General features: G+C 38.1%; 1 protein-coding gene across 1 annotated transcript; it reads left to right on the top strand.

The window, feature by feature from the left end:
* Positions 1-6,386: 6,386 nt before the first annotated feature.
* On the top strand, positions 6,387-16,087 carry LOC116295485 (uncharacterized). Its single transcript, XM_031703306.2, has 15 exons — positions 6,387-6,853; positions 7,584-7,634; positions 8,309-8,375; positions 9,032-9,136; positions 9,730-9,752; positions 9,860-9,880; positions 10,496-10,589; positions 10,792-10,853; positions 11,305-11,365; positions 11,791-11,827; positions 12,051-12,103; positions 12,849-12,893; positions 13,723-13,777; positions 14,181-14,284; positions 14,727-16,087. The coding sequence occupies exons 1-15, from the start codon at positions 6,693-6,695 to the stop codon at positions 15,486-15,488; spliced, it is 1,701 nt and encodes a 566-aa protein (XP_031559166.1). The 5' UTR covers positions 6,387-6,692; the 3' UTR covers positions 15,489-16,087.
* Positions 16,088-16,124: the final 37 nt, after the last annotated feature.

Below are 16,124 nucleotides of genomic sequence, written 5' to 3'. Positions count from 1 at the left end.
TACTTATGGTAAGCCATTTCAATGTTAAGGCATGTTTCATAGTGCTACTTCTTATTGGAACCCATTTCAATGTTAAGGCATGTTTCATAGTGCTACTTCTTACGGGAACCCATTTCAATGTTAAGGCATGTTTTATAGTGCTGTATAACGGAAGCCATTTCAATTTTAAGGCATGTTTTATAGTGCTCTTCTTATGGAAAGCCATTTCAATGTAAAGGGATGTCGTATCGTGTAAGTCAGTTACTGTGGTGTTATAGTTTAAGTGCCACATTTGTTTTAATTTCTCCACTCTACAATACTTATGGTAAGCCATTTCAATGTTAAGGCATGTGGTCGTATCGTGTAAGTGCTATTTGTTTTAAGTTTTCCACTTTATATTACGATACTCCTTTTTATGAAGCCATTTCATGCAGTGTTACTGCTAGTCGTGTCGTGTCGTGTCGTGTCGTACAAGTACTATTTGTCAGATATAAGCATTTTTCCAGTATAGTTGAATTCGACCAAATCTTCCTGTCAAGGGATTGACACGTAGTCTGAATTGGGAAAACATTGCGGCAAAGTAGTTTGAGTGATTGTAAACTGACACGTGATTTCTCAGGATTGTCGTCGCCACAAAGTAGGTTTTATTGGACGTCAATCAAAAGGTTTCCATGACATTGTCAGGAAACAAATTTTTTAATGCCACGTGACTGGAGCGTGTCATGGCAACGCCTTGATTGACGTCCACGAAAACCAACCTTATACGATTCGCGTGTCATTAAAAACGGCTGTAAAACGGTTCAAGACTTGGCCGGGATCTCGCGTTTTTCTATTTAACCTAATGTTTGGCGTCATAACGGCTGTGGTAGATCTAGGAATGACTTGAAACAAACAGAGGCACCCTTCATGCAGGGCATTTCCTGTTTCACCTTCCTGCTGCCCTTAGCCATGTGAATCTATTGATCGTAAACCCATGTGGTATTTACCGTTCTACTACAGGAATATCAATTGCGGACATAAACGGCGTTCTGCCAACATAGGATTTCTCTGGGACTATGTGAAACAAGCATTTCGGATGTTGATTCATACAACCCGCTTCTTTTTCTTTTTTCTATTCTTTTTTTGAAAAAGTAAGCTCGCTAAAAGCTTTTCTAGTTTCTTACTCCCCCGAAGGAATGATTAAATATGTTATCATGTCACCCAAGCAGCTTGGAGTAGGAGAACGAGGACTCGAGGAAGGAGGAGAAGATTAAAAATTGAACGTGTTCACGTCGACTGCTGGATTCATTTATCGAGAGTCTTTTGAAAAAATATCTTGGGATACTTTCAATTTGTCTTCAATAAAAAAGGAATGTCCTTTTCTTCGCCATTAACATCAAGTGTAGCAAAGATCCTCACGTGGCAAAGTCCACCGTCGTGATGTTTTTCTTTTACGCCCAAATTTTAAAATTCATATATATACAAATATATATCAGGGTACGTGCTACTCCTTAAACTCCTTGAAAACTCCTTGAATTTCATTCACGTTTTTAAGGGCACTTAAAGCTCTTGAATTTTATGATTTTAGCAAAACTCCTTGAAAACTACACTAATTTTTGCTTTGATCATTACTTGCATGGTTCTGAAATAGATCTAGTCAAAAAGATTGGAAAATCTGAAAGTCGGCCATGTGAAACTATCGTGTAAAATCTTGGCATAGTTAGCTTAACATACTCCTTGAAAAATCATTTTTGGGTCCTCGTATACTCTTGAATAGTCCTTAAATTTTAAGTTGTTACCTCAGCACGAACCCTGATATATATATATATATATAGCTAGTAAAATACTATATACCGACTTGAGCTGCGAATGCCCCATTATTCAGTAATCTTCTTGTAAACTATTCATCTCCAGGCGTCGGGCAGATGTCCTATTCGTGCGTGCAGTTTACTGACCGCACCAGTATGGCACTTCATAATCTCTAATTCATTTATTACATAGCCAAGGATCACACGATCATACGTACCTTATTGAAATCTTAGTTGAAGTCTTATACTCTCACGTCAGTCAACGCTATTCTATGATTTCCACGATATATATTGAATTCTTCTGAATGGTGTACGGTCTTAAAAGTCTTATCATATATATATACAACATCCCAGACTATAGCTTGCACATGTTTGTCTCTGGGATAGTTTCCCTACTCGAGTGTATGAACAACAGTAGTTAGCACTCACTCGTGTCCGGTGACATTTAAGTTGTACATGCTTGTTTAATTGAACACAAGGAGGGTTTAAGTTTCACTGGGGTCTCTATAAAGCAAAGAATTACAAATAATCTACTCTTGTATCGTAATACATTTTTTTTACCAACTTCCCTATCCATTACCATACATCAAATAGATTTTGAATCAAATCTTTCCCTACTTGTGTCTCGAAGACTTAACTAGGAATTCATTTTGTGACGCCAATCTTGGACATCTTTACATTGAGTTACTATTTATGTCATTCTTCTATTTTTGGTAGCAGTTTCACAATACGCTCACGGAAAACCATACCACATGTGTTAATTCAGTTCTAAATGTCTAGTGATTGTTTAGTGTTAAGAGTCTTGTTGACAGATGTATACTCCAATCGGTCACTCACACCTATTCAGTGGGTATTCTTCAGACAACTGTTAGTAAGTCGTGAATAACGTGAAGAAAGGAAGGTTTTGCTCAATTGTGAGGATTAGACTTTAAAGCAGCTTGAGTGGGAAACACATGTTTGTCTTTCATCTGTGCATTTTGATTGACTGAAGTGCTTGTTCGCACGTATTTGATTGGCTTAAAGCGGAAACCATTTGATAAGATCCACTGTAGTCGCGCTCAATTAAAAAATAGTTACGTTACCAGTTATTCTGCGTACAGAAGTGGACTTATAGGCCAGGGCCCGGTTGTACAAAGCCTGGATAGCGCTATCCGGCGGACAAATTCTTATCCAGTGGATAAGTCGATATTGTTTTCCAATAGAGGTTTTGCACCACCACGTGACGGCAGCCATGTTAGATGGCAGAAACAATACAGTCGTTTTACTCGAGAAAGAATCAAATTCGCAAGCGCAAAGGGATTTAATTGTTCTGCCATCTAACCACAGGAAGCCCAAGCAGTATTATGGGATGGGCACGTGATGGTGCAAAACCTCTATAAATTTAGCCACTGGATAAGATTTATCCTTCGGATAGCGCTATCCAGGCTTCGTGCAAGAATAAACATAGTAGAAATTAAACAATTAGGGCATTTTAGTCCATGCATGAATGAAATGCACGGAAAAAGTGTAAGAAAGTAACAAACTATTTTACTGACGCACGCGGCGGCCATCTTGAATTATGGGATACCGAGGGAGCAAACGTAGAACGTCATAAAGCATAACGTGGGGACCCGTTACATTTTCAAACATTCAAATTGAAGTCTTGTTGTTTCATATATATTGTTCAAACTCACTACTAAATTCAATTGCTTTTTAGATTTGTTTTTCCTCATTGAAAGTGTAAGGTTATATAAAAAGACAACCTGACAGCTGTGTAGTCTAGAAATTTTCCAATAGTTGCCCCCTCAGCATCCCATAATGTCTTAAAGTTAGAACAATAAAATCAAAGATGGCCGCAATATCAGTAAAAAGGCCTATAATCCCCCTTAAACGATTGACTAGTTGCCCTTGGTGGTGGCTAGCGTTCAAAGATATTGGTAATGATCCCTTGAAACAGGGACTTTGGTTCGTAGAAACGCGTTGGTCTCATGAACAGAGCAAGATTATATCAAAGGTGACATATTTTTTCATCTGTTGAAATCAATAAAAGACTTTAAAATGTTTAAAATGAATAAAGCTGTTTTGAATACAGACACTTCTCAGGTGCGTGCCCACGGCACTTCCTGTAACGAATTTTCTCCGCGACGAACCAAACATTTAGCCGTTATAATGTTAGCCAAAGGCGTTGAATTGTGCGCATCTCGTTCACATTAAAAACCTGAAGCATCGGATGGAAAAAAAATCTTTAGAATTAGTTACTGTATAAAGAACACAACAACTTGTCACAGGTGCAACCTCGAAACCATATGTGTTGAAATAATGTATAAACTAAGTACCCTTTGTAATAAGAACAGTACAAAAAACAGTACTAAGAACAGTACAAGTCACAACTTTCTATACCGTACTGTGGTAAAGTTATGCCACATTGATTGACTGTATATAAGACAACTGACTATGTCATGTCTTTTTTGTTTTACTTTGTAATAATTCTTCTAGTTTTATGTTCATGATATTTAGTGCTATGCTATGCTAGTGGTATTCCCATATAAAACGATCTCCACTGCTAGCATTAGATTCATCATCGGCCAAGAAGTACCTGCCAGTTGATGAAAGTGTTACAACCTCTCCGGCGATGGGTGATAGACAGCATGCTTCCTAGTGTCCAAGTGAAGAAGGTGGTTCTTGAAGGAGAGTTGTCCTCTTCGAACAAAAACGCTGTACAGCAAGCATGCTCAATGCTAAACATTGCCGAAAGCACATGTATAGAATATGTTCAGCACCTTGAAGCGAAAGAAACTGTGTACCAGACATATGTTGAGAGAACAAAGAAGACGTCGAAAAACTTACCAATAAGCAACTGCAACTGTATCTCAAACAAATAGGTCAAAAAGTATCTGGGGACGAAGCACAATTAGTTGAACGTGTACTTTCGCATGCTAGAGGATCTAAAACACTTGAAACTGAAGAACTCGAGGAAGAAGATGATCTAAACACGTCCGCTCGCGATGATAGGTGGAGTGATTCTGAAGTCGAATCAAGCGAAGATAGCTCTGACAATGAGCGACATGTCGAAGAAAGCTTTCAAGTTTTGTTTGTGGCAGATGAGGATATAGGACAAGTAAATATGTGAAGGCAAGTAGAGGAACGTGTGCGTCCTTTTTTTCGAGGGCGTTGGTGGCGATGTAGGGATGGGGGGTGGTGATAGTTATTTCATTTCAAAAGGGGGAGGGGTGAGAAGTTATTTTACGTTTAGCACAGGGGGAGTTAGCTTCAATTTAAGCCCAATTTGGAAAATTTTAGACCCCCTCCCCCTCCCGATAATTATTGCACAGTCCCTAATGAGGCCCTTTCGTTAGATAACACCAACATGGCTGCGATGACGTAACGTGATCGAAGAATATAATGTCAGAGGAAACCAATTGCCTTTACGCTGCTCAAGCCATTTTGAAACTTCTCCCCGACACAAGTCCGACTACAAGTCGGAAAGAGTAGACAATAGTTCGACTTTCGTGAACTCTGAGAACTCGTGTCGCATGGTGCAATTGGTTGCGCAACGTTAATCCAGAGACTTCTGAAAAAACATGCAGTACTTAGGCTAGGATTATTGCTTGTCAGGTCGATTAGTGTCGATTTTACACATATGAGACTCACTGGCAAGAGAGCGTTGTTGTTTATCCTGAACTAAAGATGTGCAGTACTATATGATTGACACTGAGAGCTTGTATATCAGCCAGATAGTAATAAGGGACTGATTGTTCACGCAGTCCATTTTCAGTTTAAGAGGGGCCATCAAGGTTTTACAGAACCAAATTGTCGGAAGGCCCGACTAGCTTTATCCGTATTTCCATTCTATCCAAAGTTCTTTCACCGAAAGAGACACCTTTTTGAGGGCCACGAATCCCCATTAATGCAAACTATTAAATTTACCCTTATAATGCAAAGTTGATTATCAATGATACTAGTTGAGAACTTCTGGATACTTCTCGAACGTTTATATTCAAGTTGAAACTAGACCTGAGAAAATTAGAATCTAAATGCTTTGCGCCTTGGGGAATTAACGATCATTTCTCCAAAATAAAGCGTTCTTCAATTGACTGTACACTATACCTGCTTTTATCTGTACAATATTGATTGTCAGTTCATTCTGAGTTAATTTTGCGCGTTCAGGACATCAAAAGGTTTGGCGTTACAGAAAATGTATTACAGCTGTAACTTACGAAAAATATTTGAAATTTTACTTTAAACTTCTTCAAGATTCTAACTCTTTTTGATACTTACTGTTTCATTTTATATAGTTTGGATATCAAACGAGGTATATTCAACATTGTCTGATCGGCCTTCAGCAAAGGTGCGGTTTTTTACCCTCTGGGTACCCCCAAAAGCCGCAAGGTGTTATGGGTATGCGAAAGAAGAGAGTGCTAAAACTAATGCTGAATAAAAGAGACAAAAACTATCGTAAGTTGTTCCAATCTTTTTATTAAATTTTGAAAACTGTTTTTGACAAAACAAATTTTCTCCAAGTGGTTATCGATTGACTGAGCATAAAAGACCAAGTTGTTTTTCAAGTTCCTTTCTTCAAGCCAGTCGCCCGTCGCGTCGAATTACTTTCGTTACTATGGAAACGTAAACGGCCGCTGAACATTATGCAAATACTGCTCGTTTTCTGAAAGTTTCTACACATTCGAATTCTTTTACTAAGTTTGGGAAGAATTCTAGCTTTTTGCAGCGGAATTCTTCTAACTTTAATTCAGAAAATATGTGAATTTGCACTAGAAATGAGAACCTTCTGGAAACAACTTCAACTGAACAACGCTTGTTTACACCGGAGCTGACATCTGAATGTCTTTCTCAATTGATTGGGTTCCAAATGAAATTTCCGATTTTTGAATTAGAGTGAAACTATCGATTTAGAAGATAAATTTCTATCGAAGAATAAGTGATTCTAAGATGAGTGATGCTGATCTCGAGACGATTTGTATCACTGGTTCGCGTCCTCCTTACAAGAAAGCTGCTTGGGTGATCGGCGAAGTTGCTGAAGAGATTCGTGCTCAAACATCGCCAGGAAAACAAAGAATCTCTGAAGAAAGAAAAACTCATCTCAGACCAAAGTACGTATATATATATATTAATCCTTTCTATCTTAATTATTTAATGTCCTATGACAGGCTTTTTAAAAATTCTTATGTCTTTATAAAAATGAAGAGTCTGCTATATCCAATAACCGGATTAACACCTCTGTTCGCTCCTTTATTCCTGCTTCAATTTATCTAGCATTTACATATAATCAACTATACATTTAAAGGGTTTTTACTAGTATTTTTGTTTTATTAAAATGAATTTTGATACAGTATGGCAAACACAGCCGGAAAGTAGACAATGTTCTTTATTTCTAATATTTGTTCATCAGATTTGGTGTTAATTTTTTTTTTAAATTAATATATATATCCTGCTGTGTTAAGCAATTATTGCCAATAAAAAGACAAATATATATTCTAGACTTTCATCTATTTATTTAGAAGTAGATTTTTAAATTAAGTTTTTTTCTCAAAATTCATAAATTTCTTTATCATTTGTTATCATAATTTGTTATCTTTTTTTTTTTTTTTTTTTTTTTTTGTCTATTGGATAACTTTAGTTAATAGATAATTTTTAATTTATGTTATGTTTCAATTAGTGAGCTGCTTAGGATATATTTCTTAAGGATTGAGAATTAAATTTTTCAACAAGGCCAAAAAATTTCCTTTAGATTTGTTTATCTTTGTTTGTGGATTATTTTCAATTTCATACAAAATAAATAAAATTGATTAAAATATAACTCATCTTTATTTTGTCTTTCAGATCAACCCCAAGTAGGTTGAATGTCAGCTTCGTGGGACCTCATAGATCCAGGTAAATTTTATATACTTATTGAGCAATTAGGCTAACTTGAATGATCAAAAATGTGTGAGCATATCAATTTGTAGGTGTCTGTATAGGGGAGGGAGGGGTGAAGTAATCTGAAACAGTCTATTGGCCATAAAAGGTAGGGGAGGAGCTATAGGGCCATTCCCCTCCCCCCTCCCCCCAATACTCCATTTTACAGTTCTGTTCAATGACCACAAACAATAGTTCCATAAGGAGGCTAGAGTTACTGCGCATAGCAAAACTAAAGTTTATCATACACGGAAACTCCCACCTTGACTTGGAACTATTATTCTTGGTCACTGAAGGGAACTGTAAAATGAGTATTGCTCTTGCAAATGATAAAACAATCTAATTTTCATAAGCCTGCAGGCTCTCAGACCCTTCACTCCCCATAATGAGAATTGACGGTGCAACACTATGTCCCTGTGTTTAACATCATATTTAATATTTCAAGGTAACTGAGTTCTTTCGCATCCTCTGATTGGTTGAAATACCATTTCAGTCTTTGCTATCTGTTGTGATTTCCAACACTTCTCTCATGTTCTCTTAGCATCTATTTGGACCCATGTTTAGATCAGAGTACAGTATCTAAAATGGATATTTTAAAGTGTTTTATATTTTTTAGCTCGGGTAATTTAACAATGTGAATAATATTTTAGATGTGCAAGATTTGGGCAAGTCTATAGTGCAAAAGATAGAAAATCTTTAGAAGGACCCCTCCCTGAGGTAAGAAGCCTATAGCAAAAATTGTTGAAAAAATTCCAGAAAATCGCCAGTCAAAAATATGAAAGGTACCAACTGATTAGTTTTGATTGACAGCAGCAAAAAGCCTAATTTTTAGCATGCATCTAGCAGCTACTGAGTTTGCAATATGTTTATGAAAATGGCATAAACAATAAGAAAGTATGCATGTTGCAGAAAATCCAAACTTTTATTTTCTTCTGCAACATTGCAAAAATGGCACTCATGTGCAGTAGAATTGTTTGTGCACCCACAGGTAGCCCAAGCTTGGTTTCTGTGGTGTCCTGTCATAAGGAAATGTATGTAAATATTTGAATTTAGCTCATTTTAAGGATTTTTTCCCCACCAGTAAGAAATAAGAGAAGGTTGGAGACTCGGGGTCCCAACAGCGGTGGGGAAAAAAATCCTTAAAACGGGCTAAATTCAAAAAATAACCACGCAGAGCAAAAAAAGTGTTATTTATCAATAACTGGGTAAAATTTCGAGGCTTCATTTCACATTTCAATGATTTTATTGACTTTTTTGATGAATCCCCATACATTTCCTTATGACAGGACACCACAGAAACCAAACTTGGGCTACCTGTGGTACACCACAATGAAAATAAAGAGTATTTATTTATCTAATAATTTCTTATATAGGAATCAACTAGTACAATTGTTCTTTCTCCTGGTTATGTATTATCGAGATCTAAGGAAAAAATCAACATGACCATCAAAACTGATGATTTCTTCTCAGAACAAAAGGTATGATATTGTGCTAATTGTTATCAAAACAAAAGTTATGGTAATTGTGTTTATATATTGGCATAGAAGAGAAACAAACTGGATGAATTTTAGAAATGAGTTGAGGACTGGTAACGAGCTTTAAAATTAATCTAGTTAAAAAATAAACACCATAACAAGAAAGAGTACATCGAAATTAGTAAGTTCCTGGAGTTTCAAGATTGTGGGCTTCATACATTTTGTGTTGCAACCTCCCAAACATCTCAAAAATTACAAACGATTGTCTCTAGTAAACACACATTCCTTTGTAATCTTCGATGTTTTTGATTGCTTATAATTTAGCTGTTACTTAGCCAATCAAAGCCATACTGCAGAAACCTGTTAAGTTTGATGTGCTCTCCTTTAACAATAAATACTTTCAATGTGTGGCTGTGCCCTGACTCTTATCAGTCTAAAAGTTGTTACAGATTATTTAACTGACTTGAGCCATCATAGGATATCAAGGCACAATAATGTCTTTCGAACTAGTTGTGCATAATATAAGAATAACAAAAAAAGAGAATTGATTGACTTACTCTTGATTATTAACAATTTTTCTATGTTTTCTCTGAAAGACAAACAAGAGTCACAGAAAAAGGTAAGCGGTTATGAACAAAAATAACAATACGATAAGAAAATGCTTTAAACAAAGAACAAAAACAAAAACAAAATAAAGTGTATCCCTATTTTTCCATTCTGTTGTAGGTTGAAGCCACCAGATGAAAAGTAAGTACATTCATCTCTACTCGTACAGTTGTTGATACTGTATGGTTTGTGATGTTTAGAAACTGACGTTTCGGACGTTAGTCCTTCGTCATTTGCTCCGACGAAGGACTAACGTCCGAAACGTCAGTTTCTAAACATCACAAACCATACGGTGTATTAAGTTAAATCAATTCTCCTAACTAGTTTATCTAGTCTCTACCAGTTGTTGATACAATCACTTCATCCCGTCGTATCTCTTAGGCGGGTAAAAATAAGCAATTTGGTATCTTTTAGGGTGTTAAAACTTCGGCATTTCTTGGCATCTTTTAGGATATTAGAGTTAATTGTACAATAACTCACAAATTTCTCGCGCGCTGATTGGTTATTTTTTATCATCAATAAGAGGACAGACAGATAAAGCTGACGCGTGCGCTCTTTGCGTTGGTTGTTTTGATTGCTGAAAATGAGAAGTTTTTATCGTTTTTGTTATTGTAAAAGACAAATAGACATAGAACTACATTCATCTCAAGTCATATAGTGATTTGGAGAACACATTGCATTAAGATGCGTAAGTAGCGGTTCAGTGGATCGTTGCACATCGGATGGATCATTTACGTGATCTCTGTATCTTGCTAGGGATGTTAGAATTAACCAACTTGTCACTCAAGTGGACGACCTAACACTTTTACTCGAGGAAGAGCGACTGAACCACAAATTCCAAGCAAGAAAGGTAACAGATATCACGTCTCATATTATAATGAATTATTAGTTAATTATTATTGTCAATAAAGTTATTTATTATTATTAGAAAGGTAATAGATAATCTTAAAAACGGTTCTTGGATAATTTTTGCGATGTTCAATCTCGTTTATATTTCCCACAACTGAGAATAGAACACGTTTCATTTTATTTTATTCTATTTTTCTCCCAAGAATGTCGAGAACAACAAGATGTATGTTGAACAGATCCATCAAGAGCACCGAGAACATATCATGTAAGTAAAGAAACGGTTTAGTCTGTGTAGTGACCCAGAGGGGTGGGGATGAGTGTGAATGGGGAGAGGAGAGGGTAGGAAGGAGAGCTCTCCATTCCCTCTCGCTCCTTAATTCTCCACGACCCCCTTTCCCCTCCTCCATTCCCCACAACCCATTCCCCTTCCCCATTCCCCACAGCCTCCTCCCCCTCCCCCTCCACCATTCCCCACACCCATTCCCCTTCCCCATTGCCCTTCCCCATTCCCCACAGCCTCCTCCCCCTCCCCCTCCACCATTCCCCACAACCCATTGCCCTTCCCCATTCCCCACAGCCCCCTCCCCCATTCCCCACAGGCTGACTCACAGATCCCATTGAAATTTATCTGATCTTACAAACGCTCCATCCATTACTATGGCACTACATTTTTTTATCAAAGTTAGAACTTCATAAATGATGTTCCTTCTTTGAAGGTCTATCGAGAATGATCACGCTGATGATATTGAAAGACTAAAGGAGGAATTTGAACAACAGGTAAAAATGCTGCTTAGCTTACCCTTCCCCTCATGCTACCAACGTTTTCAAGGGGGGAGGATATGGTTACGATGGGGGGGAGTGATTACACCCTCATAGGGATATCCTGGATAATCCCCGGGAGGGAGAGATGACTTGCAGAGTGTAGCATGACCCAGCTACACACGGAAAATCTTACACTCTTTTGGCACACACTGGTCTGACTTTTTTTGTACGAGGAGCTAAATTATCATCAAAAGTTTCAAGTGACATTTGAGTTTATTTGGAAGAGAGAGAGGGGGGGGGGGGTAAGTTTGCGAACTTTAGACACTAACTTTCAAGGCATTACTTTTTTCTTAAGAAATGTCTCCCAAGTAAGATTTATCTACCCGCAAGCCGTTCTACACGAGACGCAACTAATATAACTTTACACTTGCCTTTCACAGATGCAGCAAGAACGATCCTTAGCCGAAGCTGAGAAAGGTATGATATACGACTGAACACTCGACTATTTGATTCTGGAAGCACGGGTGGCGTAGCGGTGAGAGCGCTCGCCTCTCACCAATGCGACCCGGGTTCGAGTCCCACTGAGCTCGGTGTCGTATGTGAGTAGAGTTGCTTGTTGGTTCTCTCCTGTGCTTCGCTACGCTCCCCAACCCCATCCCAGGTCAATATAATTGTTAACGTTGCTCATCTCCTTTCACAGCTCGGATTCAAACGGAGCTTGAAACCTTGCAAGGGGCCTTCGAAGCGTACAAGGTATGCTAACGAAAATATTGAAAAACGCTGATGATGATTTCGTTTCACTTTACAAAATAGACACTTATTGGGACCAACAACATTAACCAATCACAATGTAGTAGGATGAACATTGTAGCCAATCAGGAGAAAGTACCTATCAGTGCTGGCTAATAGTAGGATGTTGATCACAATGTTTTATTCTTGCGGCTGTTGATAACATTTAGAGTTGTTTGTCAGATATACAACTATTTCAAACAGACGTTGTCATCGCCAAAGGTGATAGGCGATAGGTCTTTCCGACATGGAAATAGTTTCGTTGAATACAAAGAATATTGAATCAGTTTTAACACTAAGGTCCATGTTATTCCAGCTATTCTTGGTTCTTGGAATGACCTATCTCCTATCGCTTTTCGCCTATTGCCTATTGTCTATGCCTTTGGCGATGACAACCTTTTTAGAAATATATTTGTATATAACCAATTCTCTGCTATATACCTTGCTCCAGATTGGCTTAAGTTGGCATACTTTGTTTTGAGTCTACACTGTCATTGGTTAATTCCGTAAATATGGTCCCAGTATTAGCCATTCAGAGGTTAAGGAAAAAACTGGGTCGAGTCGGCATTGCAGTGCATTGTGGGACTGTTTTATCACATACAGTCCACTGCAATGCCAATTCGACCCAGTTTTTTTCTCAACCTCGGAATGGCTAACAGTGTCTGTTCTGTAACATTTCTTTCTAATGGCTGGTTATCATGTTGTCTAGGTTACCGTGGCTACTGAAATGGACTACAAATGGGAGAGAAGAGAGGTTAGCACATCAGTCTCACACTCTTTATGTCACTTTACAGTTTTAGGACGGTTCTAAAGTGGAAATGCTTGTCAAAGTGAGAACAATAGAGGTTTTGCACCATCACGTAACGGCAGTCATGTTAGATGGCAGAACAATAAAATCCCTATGCTCTCGAGAAGTGTATTCTTTCTCATGTAAAACAACAGTCCCCTTCACAGTTCCCTGCGCCATCTTGAAAGGTAGCCGTGCCTTTGCATCGAAGCGAGACGAACGGTGAGCTTGCTATGATAGAGATATGGGAATAATTGTCTAAGGTGTTAAAAAAGATCTCTATCATTGCAAGCTCACCGTTCGTCTCGCTCCGATGCAAAGGCAAAGTTACATTTCAAGATGGCGCAGGGAACTGTGAAGGGGACTATTGTTTTACATGAGAAAGAATACACTTCTCGAGAGCATAGGGATTTTATTGTTCTGACATCTAACCACAGGCAGCCCAAGCTGTATTATGATCGTGGGCACGTGATGGCGCAAAACCTCTATAGTCATTATTTGGTTAAGTAAAAACAATATTAAACACATTTAAGATTTAATCTTATTAACATGCAAATATATAGCTTATAGAGTAATTGGCATGAATCTTAGCTTAAGCATGTTAAACACCTGGGCCCGGTTGTACGAAGCCTGGATAGCGCTAACCAACGGATTAATCTTATCCAGTGGATAAATTTATTGGATAACAGCATCGACTTATCACTGGATAAGGATTTATCCGCCAAATAGCGCTTCGTACAACCGGGCTCAGTTATGGAAAAACGCACTAATATTCATTTTATTTTTTAATCTGCAGAACGAAATAAGATATAACTACGAGAAACAGAAAGAAGATGCTATGACAGAACTCAGTAAGTATTAGAACCTTGTTGACAAACTAGTTTGAATAACATCTGTCATACACCACTATCACGGCACGGTGTTGGTTACGTCCTTTCAACTAATCACAGTGCGCAAGTCATCCAATCAGAATACTCGGACACGATAACGTCACGGCACGATGTTAAATACTTCCTTTCAACCAATCACAGTGCGCAAAACATCCAATCGGAATACTTGGCCACGATAACGTCAGGCACGGTTTTAAATACTTCCTTTCCTCCAATCACAGTCCGCGAGATTTCATCCAATCAGAACACTCGGATACGGCACTGTTACGGCACGTCACCGGCATACATAAACTGCTTTAGTAATAATTGATGGCTTAAATTTATTTATTAATAATTGTATGATTTGTGTTGCATTTCAAATAAGGAAAAGAACTCCTTCACGACAAAAACAAGGAGATCGACGCAATCAACAAAGAACATCAGCGCCAGATCATGGTACTTGTGGACGATCATGCTAAGGAAGTTGATGTAAGATATTCTTTATTAGTACTAATATCTCAGTTGTCTCACTGCCCTTAATACACCGTTCTCATAATGACTGACGCACTTCGAGGTCACCCAGTATTAGTACTAATATCTCAGTTGTCTCACTGCTCTTAATACACCGTTCTCATAATGACTGACGCACTTCGAGGTCACCCAAACAATAGTCCACATTAAAAGATATAAACGCACACGAAATGCGTTTATAGACGAAAAGTTTTAAAAAATAACTTTTTGTTTTGACCTGAATTCGCGCTATCCACGTTTTATTTTGTATGAACAGCCTTGCTCAGCCTTGCAAGATGACTGGCTGGCCTTATTTCCGTGCGCCAGCCATTATTAGAACGCTGTATGGCTTACTCAGTTATATTTGATCAATGCCATAAGCATTTTATGATGATGTTTTTATGTTGTTAATGTTCTGCAGCGCTTAATGGAGAAATTCGCAGAATACATTCAAGACTCAGAAAACCTAAAAAAAGTGCTGACGCAGATGCAGGCAATGACACAAGAGAACACAGAGTTAAAAGAAAAGATTAAAACAGTCTCCGAGAAGCTCAAGAAAACACAAACAGATCTTGAAAACAAAAAAGTCAAACTTGCTGGCTATGAAGAGCACTTTGCCGAGAAGGTAGCCGAGGTGGACAACAAGTACTCAATGCGCATGCACGGACTGATGTCGGATAACACGGAATTGAGGCACCATTACATGAAGAAAGTTGAGGAGGTGCTGCGTCTGCAATCCGAAGAAACAACCAAGCAAGACGAAGCCTTGCACGCTGCAAAAGACACCATGCAAGCCATCATTATGGCGCGCACAAAGAGCAATGTCAGCCTCACAGCTCTGAGAACAGAATCAGAGCAACACCGTCAACACAGCAAGAATAACAGTTCCGCTAATGACCCTGCTTATTTAGAAAGGCGCTCAAGTTTACCAACAACACGAGAAGAACTTAGCATTGCCTTACAACGATCTTCAAAGATAGAGAAACTGCCGCGAAGACCAAAGACACCAACCTTAGCTGAACTGGGTGCGGCACACAAGCCTCGACCGCATACCTCACATTATGCAAAACAGACTAGTCCCAGGGCTGCTCCATGTAGTGCTCGGGTGGGACCAAGTGGAAGTTTTCATCCAACAGAAGTGAATATTTCTGATCAGGGAATCAGGAACTTGAAACTCCCATAGATTGTAATACAGTAGGGATAGCAGTTTGAGAAAGCACTTGCAAGGTAAGAGGTTCAGTGCCGATAGTTTAAAAGAAATGGGTTTGCGACTACACCAACAAAGGGCATGCACCCTGAAAAATTTCCATACAAATTGGCCAATCACGATTGAGTATTTAAGCAATAGGATCTGTACAAATTTTGATATTTTTTCAGTTCCTTTAAAAGCATATATTTTACTTCATACGAGTATGTATGTTATCAAGAGTGAACAAAAACTAGTTTAACATCCAGAATTCATCAATTCATCTTTTATTCTGTGTTAAAAACATGATTTGTGAATTTGATTTAAAGTTTGTTTGGGTGGCCTTGGTTGGCGTAGTTGCACTGTAGCCTAGTAGCTATTCTTCGATTAGCTTCGATTACACGTCGTCGTGGCCATTGTTTTTTTTTTATAGATTTTTTATTTCACTCGTAAGAATTGTTAGTTACTATTTAACGTTTTTTAATGATTTTCTTACAAAGGTTTTGAAATGAATAAAAAGAATAATAACTGTAAGAAGAAAAGTAACAAATAGACTAAATACGGACTGTAATGATGGATTAAAGGGATGGTTTTTATATCCTGTTCTACTGATGTTACTGTATTTTCCTGTGA

This window comes from Actinia tenebrosa, unplaced genomic scaffold (genome assembly GCF_029948245.1).
Source record: "Actinia tenebrosa isolate PJP-AT-01 unplaced genomic scaffold, QUT_ActTen_1.0 PGA_scaffold11__36_contigs__length_13525064, whole genome shotgun sequence".
In the NCBI taxonomy this organism is placed as follows: Eukaryota; Metazoa; Cnidaria; class Anthozoa; order Actiniaria; family Actiniidae; genus Actinia; species Actinia tenebrosa.
This window is presented reverse-complemented; position numbering and strand designations above follow the sequence as displayed.